This window comes from Myotis myotis, unplaced genomic scaffold (genome assembly GCF_014108235.1).
Source record: "Myotis myotis isolate mMyoMyo1 unplaced genomic scaffold, mMyoMyo1.p scaffold_m19_p_1, whole genome shotgun sequence".
Taxonomy (NCBI): Eukaryota; Metazoa; Chordata; class Mammalia; order Chiroptera; family Vespertilionidae; genus Myotis; species Myotis myotis.
In genome coordinates this window covers 178,528,795-178,548,702 of record NW_023416313.1, presented here as the reverse complement: position 1 = coordinate 178,548,702, position 19,908 = coordinate 178,528,795, and the positions used below count along the sequence as shown (strand labels likewise).

Below are 19,908 nucleotides of genomic sequence, written 5' to 3'. Positions count from 1 at the left end.
TCTAAAAAAACCCAAAACAAATCTAAATAAACAAAACAAAGAAGGCTCATAGATATAGAGAACAAGCTGGTGGTTATCAAAGGGGAGGTGGTGAGGGGATGGATTTTTTAAAAAGAAAAAAAGAAGAATATTTGAAGATTCCTACTGAATGAGATTTTCTCTATTTTACACATTCAAAAAGTATATTTATCAGAATATTTTATTTCAAGAATTAACTTTTTTCAAAAAGTAAATACAATATTGTTACTTCCCTGAGTATAAAGAACTAACCCTACAATAAAAGTCAATTACAAAATTAAAACAATTAGAGGTACATATTTTCTGCATTCAATTATACTATATTACAAATTTATTCTTAAAAACCTCATGTTTTTTGGAACTTTAGTTAATGTTTAAAAAAGCAAAACAGTTCATTTTGCACCTGTGATGTTAAGGTATGTCTGATCTGTCTTTATCAAATTCCAGGGCAATCTTTAAAGCAGTGCTATTGAGTCCTACAGACTGCATGTTACATATGATGGAAACAACGATTCCCCTTGGAGGAACCTTGTTACATACAGATTCTGCATCCAGTTCTTCAGGAAGGATCAGCAGGACACTACTGGCACCCACGGCACCGCCAGTATGTGAGGCATAATGCCGTTGCTTCCTACAGGAGCCATATGTTTGCTTCTTTTCCACGACACCCCATGCCATTGCATATTTACCCTCTTTATCCCAAGACATCTCTGTGTTAGGGACTGGTGTCCAAATCATAACCATGGTTTCTGGTTTGAGATATCCAGGCAAAAGATTTTCATTTGAGTTTTTAAACAGCCTGACTTGGTAACCATACAGCATTGCATTCCCGAATTTCAGAAGGTCACCCACTGTAGACAGAAATCCACCACCAGCCCACTTATAGGAGTTATCCACGTAAGGTGTGTTGACAAGACGTCTCTTTTTATTGTAAACATAAAATCTAAAATAAAATAAGAATGGTGATTAAAAATTTAATAGTCTATTGTTGACTTTACACATGAAAACGAATAGGAAAATGTACATGAGACAGATTGCATTTCATTGTAGTAATCACACATTCGCAGGAACTAACCACTAGTTTTCAGTATAATTCAGATCTTAATGAAATACAAATAACTGAGTAGTCTAATTGCCTTGTAAATTAAAGCATAGAAAGTGGGTTGTTTTTTCTATTGTCATGTTTGCCCATACTGAGTGTATCAAACTTTAAATAACTGCAAAAAATTTAATGATTAAGATTATACATGCCTGGTCAACGTGGCTCAGTGGTTGAGTGTTGACCTATGAACCAGGAGGTCATGGTTTGATTACTGGTCAGGGAACATGCCCAGGTTGCAGGCTTGATCCCTAGTAGGGGGTATGCAGGAGGCAGCCAATCAATGATTCTCTCTCATCATTGACATTTCTTTCTCTCCCTCTCCCTTCCTCTCTGAAATAAATTTTAAAAAACGATTACACATGATATATTTGCCACATGCATATGCAGAAACACCTATGGTTTGGCAGAGAGTCCTTAGACTTAGTGAATCATGTGCCACACATGAACTTTACAAGTAAAAGTGTACACATCAAGATGTTTAGAAATAAGCCCTAAGGTTTGGCTCAGTGGATAGAGCATCAGCCTGTGGACTGAAGGGTTCCAGGTTCGATTCCGGTCAAGGGCATGTACCTTGGTTGCGGGCACATCCCCAGTAGGGGGCGTGCAGGAGGCAGCTGATCCATGTTGCTCTCTCATTGATGTTTCTAACGCTCTATCCCTCTCCCTTCCTCTCTGTAAAAAATCAATAAAATATATTTTTAAAAAAGATGTTTAGAAATAAGATTAATATTTGTAAGGAGACTAGATCTCTTGGCTAAAAGTACCATAGAAATACCATATATAATGATGTGATGTGGTACTATCTTGGTGTAGAAGCTGGAGTTAGCAAACCTCAGTTTGGACCATAATCTCACCCTTTCTATCTATGCTTATTTTATTTGATTAACAAACACTTATACAGTTCTTACTATGTGCCAAGCATTGTTCTAAGAACTACATACATATGAACTAATTTATTTTGTAACAATATTAGGAGATAGGTACTATTATAATTCCTATTTTATAGATGAGGAAACTAAGACACAGAGAGTATAAATAGCTTATACTCTTATAGCTTACATCACATTCACACAGCTTGTAAGTGGCAGAGTGTGAATTTAAACCCAGGCAGTCTGGCATTCCTATTCACTGCTTTAGCATCCTATCTTTTAAAATGAGGACAAAAATATCTATTTGCAGAGTTAGGAATATATGTATGAAACACTGCATATATCTGGCAGGTACTTAATAAATGATAGTTATTATTTACTCATGCATTCAACAATTATTGGTGGAGCACTCACTCTGTGGCAGCGACTGTTTGGATGCTGGGATAAAGTGTTAAACAAAAGAGACAGTGTCCGACCTCATGAGGTTTCTATGCTAATGTGAGGAGGCTGTAACATAAATGAGGTAAAAAAAATGAAGTCACAAAATAATTAAAAAATGAAACTTGGCTCAGGAGAATCCTTTCTTTCAAGATTCATAATAAAATGATGCTTTTAGGTTTTTAGTTTGCTGACTGTCTCACTCTGATGATCTTCATCTTCATTCTACGTTGGCTATGCAAAGCACTGTCTGACCTGGATCTCACCGTCACGTTGAACTGTTTTATCTCTAAGGTCTCAGACTCAGAAATTTCTTCCTATGACTTCAATTCTTCGAGCTCTTCAGTGAACCTGCTCTCTGCCCTCCCTGTGACCTCCGTCTATTCCCCTCCATCTAGTCCCCCGACTCTTCCATCTCCCCAGGTTTTGTGTTCCTACTGATTCCACCAGATTTTCTGTCCTAACCTGAACTAAACCATCCGCCATTTCAACTACTTCAGCTGCCATCTTACTAGCTCCTGCAGGTTCCTCACTCTTCTGACCAATCCTGAATACATATAGGCAACCCTTTCCTTGGTTCCATTATCTGCCAAGAAAGGCTATAGAAATTCATCTAACAAAGGTGACTGATACCAATTCATACTCTTGCTAAGGGTCTTGACTGCTGTTATCAAATCTTTTCATTCTCTTCCTGGTTATTCCCTGGTAATTCTTCATAATAGCTATTCCTAATCTCTTCCACCCTCAGCCCTCTACTCTGCCTCAGGCCCAATCAGCAGATAACTGTACCTTTTGTTTTACTGAAAAGATTGAGACCATCCAAAGTGAGCTAGAAACTCCAATCTTTATCCCAAAAGGTATTTACATCATCATCCATTATTTTTTCCTTCCCTAGTCACTTAAGAAATGTCCCTGTTATTTTTAAGACTAATTCCACGATCTACATCTTTGCCTCTAAACTTTGCTCCATCAGTTATTCTCCCAAGATGATTTATCTTCTTGCAGTCCATTCTCCATGCAGAAGCCTGAGACTGTCTCCTCCTTCTCCCATCCATTGGAAACCCTCCAATGGTTACCACTGTAATGATAATAAAAGCCAACGTTCTTACCATGGCCTATAACACAATCAATGGTTCTCAACAGAGGCAGTACCAACCCCATAAGCAAAAATTTTGGAGGAATTTTTTTTTCAGTTCTCACAATTTTTAGAGGGATTTTACTGACATTTAATAGATAGGGACCCAAAGTTCCTAAATGTCCTGTGGTGCATGGAAAAGTCCCACACAATGGTCCATTCTCCCATATGCTGCCAGACTTTCTGTGCCATGCTGGGAACTTTGACTCCTTCACCTTAGTTCCAAAATGCTCTAGTTTCCTAGATCCTAAGGGGGGGAAAACTTTTATCTTTTAAAACATCCTCGCCCAAGGATATATTTTTAAATTTATTTTTATTGAATCTTAGATGGAGAAGAAGGAAGAAAGAGAGAAAGACATCAATGGGTTGCCTCTCATACATTCCCCAAACAGGGATTGAATCCCCAAAGTAGGTATGTGCCCTGATCAGGAATTGAACCCACAACCTTTTGGTGTAGGGGATGATGCCCCAAACAAATGAACCACCCAGCCAGGGCAAAACAACAACACTTTTATCTTTTTATCCTTGTTACATCTTCCAGTTAACTGTCCTTTCTCTCTCATTTACTGCCAAACTATGTAAAACAGTCTAGTCTGCACCTGCTGTTTCCATGCACTCACCTTCTGCATTCATTCAATTTCTTCTAATCTGGCTGCTGTTCTCCCATCACAACTAAATTAGAAGATCTCTATGGGTCATCAAGGATCTTCTAATTCTCTTTTACAGTTCTCATCCTATTTGCCCCCATGTAGCACTATTAACCAGCACTTCCCTGACACTCCCCTCACACAATCCTGCTCTGAGCTCTCTCTTCTAGTTCTAATCCCATATACTCCTCCAAACACCAGTGGTTCCAATTTCCCAGGTCTTTTCTTCTATGGAGATAACTATAAATTTGTACGTGCCACAACCCCGTTCCAAATTTACAACCGGTTTTGGAGAAGGGCAGGAAAGTTGTTTATCAGACTCACCTCTGGACCTCCTACCTCCCAAAATTATATGCTCCCTTAAAAATTCATAACTTTGGAGGGACTGGGGGCATAGTTTGAAAAGTAACTCCTCTTCCTTCCTTCAAGATTCTTATATGTCCCCTAAAAGCCCAAGTCATAATATTGAGTGAAGCAGGGGTGGCCATAGGTATGTGCTTTAAAGATTAAAAGAAAAAGTCTACAGCCCGGCCAGCATGGCTCAGTGGTTGAGCACCAACCTATGAACCAGAGGGTCATGGTTCTATTCCCAGTCAGGGCATATGCCAGGGTTGTGGGCTCAATCCCCAATGTGGGACATGCACGAGGCAGCCAATCATAGATGTTTCTATCTCTCTCTCCCTCTCCCTTCCCTTCTGAAATCAATATATATATATTTAAAAGAAAGTCTGCAGAGAATCTTAATATGCTCTCTTGAGAACCAATGACTTGATATGTGGTCTTTTCATGTCTCAAAAGGAATAAATCTAAATGAATCTCCTCCAAACCTTCTCATATTTTCCTCTCCATTAAAATCTTGGTTGACTCTCTTGCCCTCAACTCTTATATACAATAAGAAGCTAAACTCTAACATTCTGACTAAATACTGATTACACTTGGAATTCCAAACCAATCAAATCTAAAAGAAGCCAAATAATAGAAATGTCATTGCTGTAATTAGCTAATCCTATATAATAAAAGGCTAATATGCAAATTGACCAGGCGAGCACCGCTCAGCCAGAAGCCCTGAGCCGGGCTCACAGCTGGTGAGTACAGCAGAGGTGGCAGGAGCCTCTCCCACCTCCGCGGCAGCGCTAAGGACCCCTCGGGGAGTGGGCCTAAGCCGGCAGATGGACATCCCCCAAGGGGTCCCAGACTGAGGGACCCTCCCCCAGTGCACAAATGTCATGCACCATGCCTCTAGTTATTAATAATAGAAAGTAACAAAAGAGAGGCCAGACATTATAAGCTTGGCCATCTGGGCAGCTTCACCAGGAAGCTGCAACTTTATATTCCCCAGGAACCACCTGGCCCATTCCCTGCAGATTACTGGGGGAAGAGACTGGACAAAGGGGAGATGGATGCATGCGAAGTAAAGTTGGGGTGCCTGTTAGAGATCATTGGCTAGAGGGGATGGAACAGAGATCATTGGCTAGAGGGGATGGAGCCTATGCAAGCCTGTGAAAATTTTGGAATATATAACCCCCCAGACAAAGGAGTTTTCTCTCTCTCTTAGCTTTTGTGGCTCTCTGGTTCCTCTGGTTTTGCTCCTGCGTCCTTGCATTTGCCAGTGTTCCCTCCATAGCCATGTGGTCCTACAGGCCACATGGCCCATGGCCATGGGGATCCTAAACTCAATGGACTGATGAACTGCAGCTGGGAACACAAGCTAAACTAGCCCAATGCTGGATCGGATTATGCAAATATGGAACGGAAACTCTGGGCAACGGCTTTAATCCTAGCCCCGCTAAAGACACAGCTGGACTTCTTCCTTGGCAGGACAAAGGGAAATGGAGCCTTGGAAACTCAGGGATATAATTTCATGCAAATAAATGCCACTCATTCTCCTGTGCAAGTCTCAGAAAACTCCTTTTCTTGTGGCATCGCAAGAACCCCACTTTCACGGGCAACCGCTGGGGACACGGAAAGCTCCCCACTGGCAACAGAAATACATTTTCTTATTAAGAAACATAGTTCTTAGAGTGAACTCCATGTCTGTAAACGAGGAGAGAACTACCAGTATATTTTGGCTAATAATCAGCTTTGTGGAAAGCATTTCAAACCACTTATATCAAGGTTGGAAATTAGAGCTCCTCAGTCATTCCTCCTTTAAAATACAGAACTATGGAGAATTCCAGACTTTAATCTAGAATTTTAAACTTTAAATAGATTTTAGACTTTAATCCCTTGATTCCTTTTCACAGAGGACAAATTAATGGCTTTTCATAAAAATAATTTGTTCAGGGTTATTTTTATAAATAATAAATTTATTTTAATTTCTTAAGGAATTTCTGCTTTAAAAAGAATGGGATACAGACATAAGTTCTGTAGTCATTAACTGGGCTACCTTCGTAACTGAATAACTGATGGAATGATGCCAGATGACAAGCAGCCTCGTCCTACTTACTTAAGAATCTCTAGCTTCTGCACAAGAACATTATATAACCACAGAAATCTATACCTACAAACTTAGAAATTCAGAATACGTTTATTTTGCCCTAGCCAATTTGGCTCAGTGGATAGAGTGTCAGCCTGCTGACTGAAGGGTCCCAGGTTCAATTCTGGTCAAGGGCACATGCCCGGGTTGCGGGCTCCATTCCCAGTAGGGGGTGTGCAGGAGGCAGCCAATCAATGATTCTCTCTCTTCATTGATGTTTCTATCTCCTCTCGTCCTCTCCCTTCCTCTCTAAAATCAATAAAAATATATTTAAAAATTTTTTAATACTTTTATTTTTTAAATGCTTCTTAAATGCCTTTAGAAACAATTATGCACTACTTTGTAATTTTATTGTTACGAGAAGTTAAAAAACCCAAAGAATTTAAAATGCATATTATAAAAACCAATCCCACTTTAACATTCAGCTTTAACATCTGGATTGAATCTACTACTAGAGTCTGTCAGCTGAAGGCATAAGAAACAAGACTTAATTTTAGAAGATAATCTAGAAAATAAAGATAATAAATAAAAATAATAAAAATAATACCAGAAAGTAAAGACCATATCTATACTGTCAAAGTACAGCAAACACTTCAGAAAACATTCTACTTGGTTTTGGTCTCATCCAATTATAAAGAGATTTTTGTTGCAACTATTGTGCCGGGCATGTGCCCTTGACCAGAACTGAACCTGGGACCCAAAGTCTAATAATAAGTTAATGCATTGACTAAGGATTCTCATAGCAACAAACTGAGTGTCTTTCTGTGGCAAGAACATTCACTCCACTCCCTTGAGATTATTTGCTTAAAGGGTTATTTAGTTTATTTGCCTATACAGAATATACTAGTACTTGCTATACAGAGTCAATATACCTATTTGCATACATAGAATCAATATTCTTATTCTTTCATTAAAAAAACACACAACACAACCCAATTTTATTCAGGAGAGCAATGTACCCAGCTAAAAACTAGTTTCTCTGCATTCTTATTAAAAGAAGAGAAAGTATGTTTTTATTGTTTTATGTTTTAGAGAGAGAAGGGAGAGGGAGAGAGAGAAACATCGACACCAGCGACCTTCTGGTGCACGGGACAGATGCTCAACCAACTGAGCCACACTGGCCAGGGCTCTCTCTGCCTGCTTTACCATACAGCTAAGTGTGGCCTGTAGCTAAAATTCTGACCAAAGAAATGTAAATAGTATTTTGGGGTGGGATTCTGGGGAAATACCTTAACAGGTGACAGACACTGAGAAGCACTATTTTAAACACACAAATGTACACAGAAAAGTGATAAGGACAATAAATATTTGGGATACAATAACTCTAAAAGACTTGGTCAGGATAGCATAAACATGTTAACTTTATGATTATGATCAAGGAGTCGGCATGAGCTGACATTCTAACCACTTAGCCACACCGGCCAGGGTGAAGGTTGTTTGTTTTCTTCTTTAAATACATATATGGAAATGATTCCTTTACTCCCTGAACTCTCTCTAAAAAAAAGAAAAAAGGTGCTCCCTTTAAACTCTTTTAAATAATTATTACAAAGAAAGAAAAAAGAAAAGCAAGCAAGCAAGCAAGCCTTGGCAGGTGGCTCATCATCTCATGGTTGGAGCATCATCTCATGCTCAGAAAAGTTGCTGGTTCGATTCCTCTGTCAGGGCACATGCTTAGGTTTCAGGTTTGATCCCCAGTAGAGGTGTGAACAGGAGATAATCCATTGGTGATGTTTCTCTCATACATGGATCTTGATATCTCTCTCTCTCTCTCTCTCTCTCTCTCTCTCTCTCTCTCTCTCTCATTTCTCTATCTCTCTATCTCTATCTCTCTAGAATCAGTAAAATATGTCCTCAGGTGAGAATTAAAAAACACACAACAGACTTGACTTGTATAGGCCCAAGTACATAATGTATCAATTAAAATAAAAACAAAGCAAATGGACAGAACATTTTCCTAGATAACAATCTTTCCAACCTATTTTATTTCAGCAGTCCATTAATCTAACTAAAATGAATCACCCCTGTAGCACCAGTGGGTACTACCAAAATCTGAAGAAAAAACTCAAAGCAGATAGGAACCTTTTATAATATAAATGGAAATCCACTGCCTTTAAAAAAAAAAAAAACAGGGGCTAAAATAAAATTAACTCTTCATCACATGCCATATTTTGATTTTTGTGCTAGTTATAAATTAATCACTCATTAAGAAAACAGCAAACAAATGATAGCTGCTCTGCAGTCTATACATTCATAGATCCGTAATTTTCAGTTTAGAAAAGAAGCCCAATGATATATAATTTTCTCCTCTCCCTTATATAAAAGTCTAGGCATTCATTATCAAATGCCTAGATCTAAATCAAAATAAGGTCATGCATCTATGCCATCTTTATTAGAGAATCTTTTTTAGATTCAATTGACAACCTGTGGCATTTGCCAATTTTTCTTATACTTTCCAGTAAAATATAATGTTGGACAAAAACCCCCCACCAAAAAACCCTAAGAGTCTCTGAACTGATTGAGAACTACAGGCCATTTAAAAAAAAAAATTAAAATTCATTGCTTGCTACTAACCCAAATTCTTTTAGGTCCAAAAAAAAGTCTCCTTCAGGCTGACTAGCAATGCACATTTAAGTCCTTTAAATAAGCTGATTAACTCCAAATGATAATTTAACTAAATACAACAGAGGATTAAACAAAACTAGTGTGGAGATAGGAAGATAAAGCTAAAAACATTCCACCATTTCATCTATTTCAAGTGCCATTAAACCATTTAAAGCATGTACTAATGGAAATAGGCAACAGTTGATTAAATTTTACTTTTCTAACAAATCAAATTAGAGTAAAATGGAAAAGTCATTAGCTTCAAAATTTTCTCTCAATGCCCCTTTACAGGTTACTAATAAAATTACAATAAATTTTTCACTCTCTATATTTCAATGAAATTACTTCCAAAATTTTATAGTGCAGAAAACTGGCAGGTACCATCTCAACAAAGCAATTAAAATTACCATCACCAATAATGGGACAAACTGACATCATTACAGTTCAGCTATAAAGAACATTATTTGGACAATTGATAAAATGTGAATAATGCCTGTAGATTTGATAAAGCATTGTGTCAATGTTAATTTCCTGAATATCCTGGTTTTTAGAAAATACACATTTAAGTATTTACCAGTAAAGCAGAGGTTCTCAATCTGTGGGTCGCGACCCCTTTGGGGGTTTAATGACCCTCTCACAGGGGTCGCCTAAGACCATCGGAAAACACATATATAATTACATATTGTTTTTGTGATTAATCACTATGCTTTAATTATGTTCCATTTGTAACAGTGAAATTGGGGGTCACCACAACATGGGAACTGTATTAAAGGGTCACGGCGTTAGGAAGGTTGAGAACCACTGCAGTAAAGGCATACCATGCCTGCAACTTATTTTCAAATGGTTCAGGAAAAGAAAACCAAAAACATATAGATAAAAAACAAAACAAAAAACAAACAAACAAAAAAGCCTCAAAACATATAGATAGATAAAGCAAATGTGGTAAAATGATAACATTTGTAGAATCTGGGTAAAGAGTATGTGGAAATTCTTTATATTTATAACTTATTCTTATAACTTTTCTATAAGTATAAAATTATTTCAAAATAAAAGTTAAAACAATTAAAAATAACAAAAGATAAATAAATAAAGCATTAGTTTATAAACACTTAAGAAAAAGAGATGGTTAAAGAGCAAATTATAGATGCCAATGATGGGTGCAATTTTGGTTTAATTCTTCATGTGGTTAAATTATTATTGCTGCCTTTCATCTAAGGATCTTGGGAATATTTTACAAACACACTTTATAAATGGAAAAACAGACATGTAGAAAAGCTTCCAAAATGTGACAAGTTGATTTTGGAAAGAAGATAAAATTTGAGTTTTAATTGATAACAGAGTATTAAGATATGATATAGTTAGACACACCAAAAAATATTCATTTACCTTGCTCTGTTGTAAATCACTGGTTCATGTTCTTCCTGCACAGTTGTCAGCATATCCAATTCATGGAATATTTTCTGCATATAGTCCAAAAATTTATATCCTGAAGCTCTTTCAATTATGGCTGCCAGTAGGGTATAGCCAAAAGTTGAATACAAAAACTGACTACCTTGAGACATCATTGCAAGGAGAAAAAAAGAGAATATGATTCATTATTATTTAAATCTATGTAAAATACTTTTCCATTAAAAACTGGTATATACCTTAAAACTGGAATATTTTACTTCAACATTTATAAAACATCATGGATGATATATTAGTCATCTCTGTAATGGTCCTACTTATTCCATGTGCCTAACACAAGAATAAAATGATGATCAATATGTTTACAATTTCACATGCATCTACTCCTTTCTATGATAAAAAATAAGCAAATGATCCTACCTCAAACATAATAAAAATTCTACAAACTGGCAACAAAATAGGAAGAGAAAGAAAAACAAATTTGGATTCTTTGAGTCAACTATCTTGTTCCTAATGTACCTATTCCCTATTGCTTAAGGCATAAATAGTTATATAAGTTATTTTAATAAAACACATCTATTTATATAAAATCCTAAGCAACCGGCCGACTGGCCAACTGGCCGGTAGCTATGATGTGCACTGACCACCAGGGGGCAGATGCTCAGTGCAGGAGCAGAAACCACAGGCATGGGAACATGGAACAGACTGATGAATCTCAGAGGGAAGGGGAGAGGGTGAGAAGAGATTAACCAAATATCTTATATGCATTCTAGAGGCCCGGTCAGGTCCCTGGGCCTGGCCTGCAGGGATCGAGCTGAAACCAGCTCTCTGACATCCCCTGAGGGCTCCCGGATTGCGAGAGGGCACAGGCTAAGCCGAGGGACCCCACCGGTGCACAAATCCATGCACCAGACCTCTAGCATAGATATAAAAACCTTATTCCAAATACATATTAATCCTACCAGACCTGAGGCCCTGAACCTAACTGTCCCCTATACCTGGGCTCCTGAGCATTAAAGAGAAAAAACCAACATGATATAGAAAAATGTTAGTTACATGCGAACAACTGGTTAGAATAAGATGGAACTTGGAGACATTGTAGAAAATAGGTCTATCTTTCATCTACCTTTCATCTAGTGCCAATATTCCACCTTTGTGTGGAAATTACCAAAAAATCGGTACAGCGGTCTGGTTATACATATTCAAATATATACCTTTATCTCATTTTGGATTCTGGAAATGTAGATTGTACCATCTGTACTGAAAATGGGTGAGAACCTTATTTTTAAAGACAAAATCCATAATCTTATTTCTTTGCCATTACTGGTTATACCTATGTAATATCTACTCATGGTAGAAACATCTTTTAATATGAAAATGGAATAAAAAAATCTATGGTAAATTTCTTTAAAGCTATGAAGTAATTTCAGTTGGCATCATACCAAAAAATATACAAAACCGAAGAGAGTTATTTTTACAATATTAGTTATTTTTGGAAGTAAAATTAAGTTGATGAACACTGATTTCTTTTAAGAAATGAAGGCACAAAATAAGTTGAGCAATTTAAGGTCTAACTAAGCCCAGCTGGCACGGCTCAGTGATTCAGCTTCAACCTATGAATCAGGAGGTTACAGTTTGATTCCCTGTCAGAGCACATGCCCGGGTTGCAGGTTCAATTCCCAGTGGGGAACATGCAGGAGGCAGTTAATCAATAATTCTCTCTTATCATTGATGTTTCTGTCTCTCTCTCTCTCTCTCTCTCTCTCTCTCTCTCTCTCTCTCTCTCTCCCCCTTCCCTCTCTGCAATCAATAAAGATATATTTTTAAAAATGAAGTCTAAATAAAAAACAAGATACTAGCAACACATTATCACATCCACTTTGATCCAGATTGTGTTTGGAGAACTATTATTCCAACATTTCTCCATAATCTTTCAAAATATTTTGATATTTAGAATCTAGTAAATGACTGGGTAGCCTCCATGAGGCTAAATCTAAACAAGTAGCTGCCTGGATGTTAGGCAGGAACTATGCTCTACGCTTTTAACTACTGTTAAGAAATGCAGACAAAAGGCAAGCAATGGACTGACAACAAAATCCATGCCACAATCATCTGCCACATCTAAAGCACTCGGTGCTATTTTCCATTTTCTGAAAATTAACACTTCAATAATGATGAGTTTGCTACGAGAGGGAATTAACACTCACCAGGTTTAAAGAACAAAGGGTCATTTTTAAATAATTTTAGGGATTCAATTGAATTTTCAAACTTCTCTTTCAAATACAATTCATCTTGTTCAAAATCATTTTTTTTCTTGACAGGTTTGGAATTCCGGCCTTTGGCTTCATTATCCTGCTCTATCTTAGCTTTAGCAAAGTCATTCTTTTCATTATTTTTGTCTCCTTTATCTTTTAACTCTTTTCCTTGGTCGGATTCCATCATCTCTTTCATCATCTTCAAGGCTTTATAAGCTTTCTCTTCTTTCACCTTTTTCATGTCCTTTTCATAATGACGAATTCCACTTAAATGGGAAATCAATAATCTTGTTGTGACAGAAACCTAATTGTAAAAACATGAAAATTAATTACATTACTAAACTCTAATAAAAAGTTAGTAGCCTTGGAATAATGCCTCAGTAATATTTTCCATTTTAAACTGCTATTGAAAAAATATGTAATATACACATCTTTAGTTTTAAATTTCAGAAAATCTCGATTATCATGTGGATAAAAAAAGTTAACAATAATTTAAAACAAACCAAAGAATCCTATGCAACCTTTTCAACCATTAAACGTGCCACTTGTAAAATGAACTGTGAGTTTCATTACCTTTTCACCTTCATATTCTTTTTCTGGGAATTCAGGAACATAATGTTGTACTGGAATATCAAGATCAAGTTTTCCTGTTTCCCACAATTTGGCAATAGCAACCATGGTAAGGCTTTTGCTGATACTGGCAATTCTCATAACTGTCTCTGGTTTGCATGGTACACGGTTCTCAATATCGGCATAGCCTAAGCCTTTGAAAAAAAGCGAAAAGTCACCATTAATAACCTTCAAAGTCAAAGGAATCTTGAAAAACTGAAATAATACTATCTTAAAATTTCCTGTATATTCATCTAAAGGAAAGATATTCCACTTTTATAAGTTAATGAAAACTTAACATGCAAGGGATAAGTCTTTTTTTTTTTTTTAATTAAATCTTTATTGTTCAGATTATTACAGTTGTTCCTCTTTTTCTCCCGCCATAGCTCCCCTCCACCCGGCTCCCACCCCACCCTCTGCCCTTACCCCCGCCACCCACTGTTCTCATCCATAGGTGTACAATTTTTGTCCAGTCTCTTCCTGCAGCCCCCCCCCCCCCACACCCCTTCCTCTCCCACCTCCCGAGAATAATAGTCCACTCCCTTTCTATGCCCCTGATTCTATTATAGTCACCGGTTTATTCTGTTCATCAGATTATTTATTCACTTGATTTTTAGATTCACTTGTTGATAGATGTGTATTTGTTGTTCATAATTTGTATCTTTACCTTTTTCTTCTTCTTCCTCTTCTTAAAGGATACCTTTCAGCATTTCATATAATACTGGTTTGGTGGTGATGAACTCCTTTAGCTTTTTCTTATCTGTGAAGCTCTTTATCTGACCTTCAATTCTGAATGATAGCTTTGCTGGGTAAAGTAATCTAAGTTGTAGGTTCTTGCTATTCATCACTTTGAATATTTCCTGCCACTCCCTTCTGGCCTGCAAAGTTTCTGTTGAGAAATCAGCGGACAGTTGTATGGGTACTCCCTTGTAGGTAACTGAGTTTCTTTCTCTTGCTGCTTTTAAGATTCTCTCTTCGTCTTTTGCTCTTGGCATTTTAATTATGATGTGTCTTGGTGTGGTCCTCTTTGGATTCCTTTTGTTTGGGGTTCTTGGTGGTTCCTGGACTTGTAAGTCTATTTCTTTCACCAGGTAGGGGAAGTTTTCTGTCATTATTTCTTCAAATAGGTTTTCAATATCTTGCTCTCTCTCTTCTTCTGGCAGCCCCATAATTTGGTTGTTGGTACGCTTGAAGCTGTCCCAGAGGATCCTTACACTACCGTCATATTTTTGGATTCTTTTTTCTTTTTGCTTTTCCAGTTGGGTGATTTTTGCTTCTTTGCATTTCAAATCTTTGACTTGATTCTTGCGATCCTCTCGTCTGCTGTTGGAATTCTGCATAATATCCTTTATTTCAGTCAGTGTATGCTTAATTTCTAGTTGGTCCTTTTTCATAACCTCGAGGGTCTCACTAGATTTCTTGAGGGTCTCACTAAATTTATCAGCGGTTTCTAGAAAATTCTTGAAAAACCTTATAACCGTGGTTTTGAACTCTATATCCAGTAGTTTGCTTTCCTCCATTTCTGTCATTTGTGACCTGTTTCTTTGTCTCCGCATTTTTTATGCTTCCCTGTGTTGGTAGAGTGGCTTTCTGTGCTAGGTGTCCTATAGGGCCCAGTGGCTCAGCCTCCCCAATTACCTGAGGTGGACACTCTTGGTGCACCCCTTTGTGGTCTTTGTGCACAGTCTTGTTGTAGTTAAGCCTTGATTGTTGTAGGTATCACTGGGAGGAATTGACCTCCAGGCCAATTGGCTGTGAGAATAAGCTGTGTCTGCAGTGGGAGAACTTCTGAGCTGGAGACACTTTTCTGGGGTAAGACTTGCTTCAGTGGGGCTTTGGTGCTCACTGAGTCTGCCCCCTGAGTGTGTCCCTTATGGATCTGAGGAGTTGTAATCTGGATGGTCCCACTCTGACCACTGAGTACACTGGCTCTTGGGTCTCTAAGGAGGTGCTAATTTAGCCTCTTCCTGAGGCTACCCAGCAGGAGCTATGGAGAGATTCCTCTTCTTCTTTTTTTTTTTTTTTTTAAATATATTTTATTGATTTTTTTACAGAGAGGAAGGGAGAGGGCTAGAGAGTTAGAAACATTGATGAGAGAGAAACATCGATCAGCCGCCTCCTGCACATCTCTCACTGGGCAATGTGCCTGCAACCAAGGTACATGCCCTTGACCAGAATTGAACCTGGGACCCTTGAGTCCGCAGGCCGACGCTCTATCCACTGAGCCAAACCAGCTAGGGTGAGATTCCTCTTCTTTGTTTGGGATTTGGAGGTGCCCAGATGAGGCCCAGCTGTGAAGCAATGCAAGCAGCTGTGGGGCCTTGACCCTTCTTTTGGAAGTTCTGGGTCTCTCTGATTCAACTGCAGTTTGTTAGGTCATTTTCAGGTTGCTAAAGGCCAGGCCTTTCATATGCAAAAGCCTCTGTGCACAGCTTGGGTGGGGTGGGGCGGGGTCTCAGGGGATCAACAGGGCGGAGCAAGCAGCTATGGCTGCTCCCCAGTTCTACCCTAAGAGACCCCGCATCTCAGTGTCCTGGTAATCGCTGCAAGCACCTCTGAGAGAAAGCCGCCCTCGAGTTCTGCCGATGCCAGACAGTCCAGTTTCTCCCCGTATGAGTCTGGGTCCCCAGAGACTCACCCGGAAGTGGAGTTCAGAGCAGTTAGGAGCTTGAGACTCCCCCCCAACCCCCCACCCCCTATTGAAAAAGACAACCGTGTCCTCAGCTACCAGCCCTTTCTGCGTGAGCCTCTGTACCTCTGCACTTTACTTCCACACCTCCTCTGAGTCTCAGTGCTTTTCTCTTTCCTTCTAGTTGTAGAATTTCCACTCAGCCAGCCTTCCTGTGGTTCTGGATGATGTCCGTTTTGTCTTTTAGTTGTATTTTTTAAGTGGCTGTGTGAGGCAGCAATTTCCGGTGTTTACCTGTGCCGCATCGAATACGAGCATTCTTATCCAGCAGGCTGCCTCTCCTTTCTAATGCGATCGCAAGGGATAAGTCTTAACACGGGCAACAGTAAGTCTAACAATTTAACCTTATAACTAACCAGAATTGTGCCTTGTACAGAATAGTAATTTTCCATCTGATTCAAACACTAATTTTTCTTAGCTTATCTAAGCAATTTGGTTATACCACATTTCTAATAAATTACTCTTCATTCTTTAAAGAAAACATCATTGTTGTTCAGATTATATTTATTCTTGAGCGAGTTTCCACTGAATTCCTGAAAATACCCATCCAGTTAAAAATAAGTGAAAAGAGGTCCTGCAAATCCACTTTAGCTATCAATTCAATTCAGCTGCAAATTAGGGGGGTGGGGGGAACCCACAATAATGTACCACCAATTTAAAGCTCATTCTGGAAAAAGAATTATGTTTGATTTAATCTTCTGGACAGGTTGAAAGTAGAATCCTAAGAGATATAAAGAACTGAGATCTGAAAAGAAAAAAAAAGGGGTACAACGATTGTTGTTTTTTTTAATACATTTTATTGATTATTGTTTTTAACAGAGAGGAAGGGAGAGGGATAGAGAGCTAGAAACATCAATGAGAGAGAAACATCGATCAGCTGCCTCCTGCACACTCCCTACTGGGAATGTGTCTGCAACCAAGGTACATGCCCTTGACTGGAATCGAACCTGGGACCCTTCAGTCCACAGGCCGATGCTCTATCCACTGAGCCAAACCGGTCAGGGCAACGATTGTTTTTAAACTGTAAAGGAATTATGCTAAAATATTTGCATAAAAACAAAGCCCCCACCCATAAAGCTGACATTTATATAATTTTGGTTACAATATTTTTCATAAATCAGGCATACAGATTAGGCTATACCTATATTTGGAGGAAGAATCATTTTTCTTTAAATTCATTTCCCTACTGCCCCCATAGTAAGAGTAAATAAGTACTACTTCATTTAAATAATGTCTGAAACAAAATTTCCTAAAAGTATGGTTCTTTAAAACCTAGGATGACCAGTTGGACCAATTTGTGTTGAATGAAGAAGTAAATCAAGTTATAAAATATGATTTGATAAGAGTATCATAAAATGATTAGAAATCCCTTTCCCAAACGTTCTAGCTTTTTGTTTAAAAAAATAGCTACTACCTCTGCCTACTCAAAAAAAGTAATAAAGTAGATCATAAACTCATTAAGGACAGGAATGACTTTTACAGAATAGGCGACTCAAATTGTTGACTGAATTAAAAAGAAAAACACAAAATTCTGATGTTTTATCTACTCACTAGAGCAGTGGTTCTCAACCTTCTGGCCCTTTAAATACAGTTCCTCATGTTGTGACCCAACCATAATATTATTTTCGTTGCAACTTCATAACTGTAATGTTGCTACTGTTATGAATCGTAATGTAAATATCTGATATGCAGAATGGTCTTAGGCGACCCCTGTGAAAGGATCGTTTCACCGCCAAAGGGGTCTTGACCCACAGGTTGAGAACCGCTGCACTAGAGGCCTGGTGTACGAAATTCCTGCACTGAGGCGGGGGTGGGGAGAGGTGGGGAGTGTCTCTCAGCCTGGCCTGTCCCCTCTCACAGTCCAGGACCCCACGAGGAGCAGGCCTAAGCCAGCAGTCGGACCTCCCTCTTGCAGTCCCAGTCGCCTTGCTCCTTATCCCCTTGGCTCCCTGCTCCTTAGCACTGCCCCAGAGGTGAGAGAGGCTCCCGCCACCACAGTGGGGTCGCCAGCTGTGAGCCTGGCTCAGAGCTTCTGGCTGAGCAGTGCTCCCCCTGGTGGTCAGTGCACGTCATAGTGACCGCTGGTTCTGCTTTGGTCGTTTTGCATATTAATTACCCTTTTATTATATAGGAAAGGAGGATAAGGGTTATCTACAAACATGCAGTTAACAGGCTGTTCTATATACAACTTTCAGAACAATAAATCCAGTCCTTTTAGAGTGGGTGTAGAAACAAGCCATTTTTAAGACTCCAACTTACTCATTAGTTACATTTTAAATCTTACCGATAGAAAACTCGATACATTATTCTGTTGGACACATTTTTCTCCACAACATGGATAATTTCACGAAGGGCATTTCATGAGATTCACTCCAAGCAGTAAAACATCAAGATGTCATTCACCAACTGGCACAAGAACACTTTTCTGAGCCTACCTTCTGACCAGATTTCTTTTCCATCTACAGAGACTCCCACCACGATGCCAGGGGCGCCCACCTCATCCTAAGAGGAAGGGGGAAGGAACAGACAGTTCAGAGACGCGAGGAAGTACCTCGCGGGGCCACGGGCACTGTCACCCGCGCGTCTCCAGGCCCCGCCCCGACACGCCCCTCTGTGCGCCCCGCCCACCCCGGCTGCGCCCCGCCCACTCCGGCTGCGCCCCGCCTACTTCGGCGGCAGTTCTGTGCTAACCGAGAGGTGTGCCGAATTGGCACCCCGAAAAGGGAAGGGCGGTGACCTCCCCGAATTGGGCAACCCCCCAAGAGCGTCTGACCATGGCTTTCTCGGAAGCTGACCGTGGGTCGCCCAGGCTGGGGTGGGCTCGGCCCGGGGAGATGACCCCCGAGGGGTCCCCTCCCGGGTCCCGGCCGCCGGCGCCCCGCGTCGCAGTACCTTGATCCGGTGCAGCAGGTCGCGGCTGCTGTCAATAGCTCGGGCGTAGCGCCTGGGCGGGGACGCCGTCGGGGTCTGCGGAGACCGAGGGGCGAGGGGCTGCTCTCGCGGCGGCGGCTGCTCGGCCTGGGGCGACGCCTCGGCGTCGGGGTCGGGGGCCGCGGGGGGCGGCGCGGGGGCGGCGCCCCTCAGCGCTCCCGCCAGCTTCACCCCCAGCGCCAGCCCCAGCCCCAGCCCGAGGCCCCCGGCCCAGCCGGGCCCGAGCCGCGGCAGCCCGGACCCCGCGCGCTGGTGGGCTCCGCGCCGCCCGCAGCCCCAGGCCCAGCCCCGCGGGGTCGCGGCCCGGGTCGTCACGGCCAAGAGGAGTCGGTACATGGCGCCCCCGGAGACCCGCAGCCTCGGCGATCGCTCGGGCCCGGCGGCAGAGGCGCTGGGGAAGGAAAAGGGGAAGAGGGGGAGGTGGGGGAGGAGGGGAGGGACGGTACGGAGGGATGGGAGGGAGGGCCCGGACCCGCGGAGGGCGGCGACCGCGCTCAGGCCCTAGCAGTCGACGCCCGAGGGCGGAGCGCCGAGCGCATCGAGCCCTTCCTCCTTCCTTCCCCGGGCGGGTCTCTAGACGTGTGGTCTCTCTCCACCTCTTCCCCCCTCGGATCCAGTGCCACCTCCTCGGGAAGCCCGCCCAGTCCCTGTTCCCTCGGGGTGCGCGCCACCCTGGACCGCCGGGCGCACGGGGCCTCAGCATCACTTCGCACTGTGTTCTCGGAACAACG

General features: G+C 40.7%; 1 protein-coding gene across 3 annotated transcripts; it reads right to left on the bottom strand.

Annotated features, from left to right (window-relative positions):
- Positions 1 to 181: 181 nt before the first annotated feature.
- On the bottom strand, positions 182 to 19,603 carry LACTB (lactamase beta). 3 transcript variants are annotated; one of them, XM_036303905.1, is made up of 6 exons: positions 19,139 to 19,598; positions 18,682 to 18,748; positions 13,522 to 13,712; positions 12,901 to 13,252; positions 10,673 to 10,838; positions 182 to 961 (listed from the first exon to the last, which is right to left on the bottom strand). In XM_036303905.1, the coding sequence occupies exons 1-6, from the start codon at positions 19,511 to 19,513 to the stop codon at positions 430 to 432; spliced, it is 1,683 nt and encodes a 560-aa protein (XP_036159798.1). In that variant the 5' UTR covers positions 19,514 to 19,598; the 3' UTR covers positions 182 to 429. The 3 variants fall into 3 exon arrangements, 2 of the variants coding, with proteins under 2 accessions (XP_036159798.1, XP_036159804.1); XR_004966816.1 differs by having other exon boundaries at positions 824 to 961; positions 10,673 to 10,834; positions 19,139 to 19,602; XM_036303911.1 differs by lacking the exons at positions 182 to 961; positions 10,673 to 10,838 and adding an exon at positions 10,933 to 11,023 and having other exon boundaries at positions 19,139 to 19,603.
- Between the last annotated feature and the right edge of the window lie 305 nt (positions 19,604 to 19,908).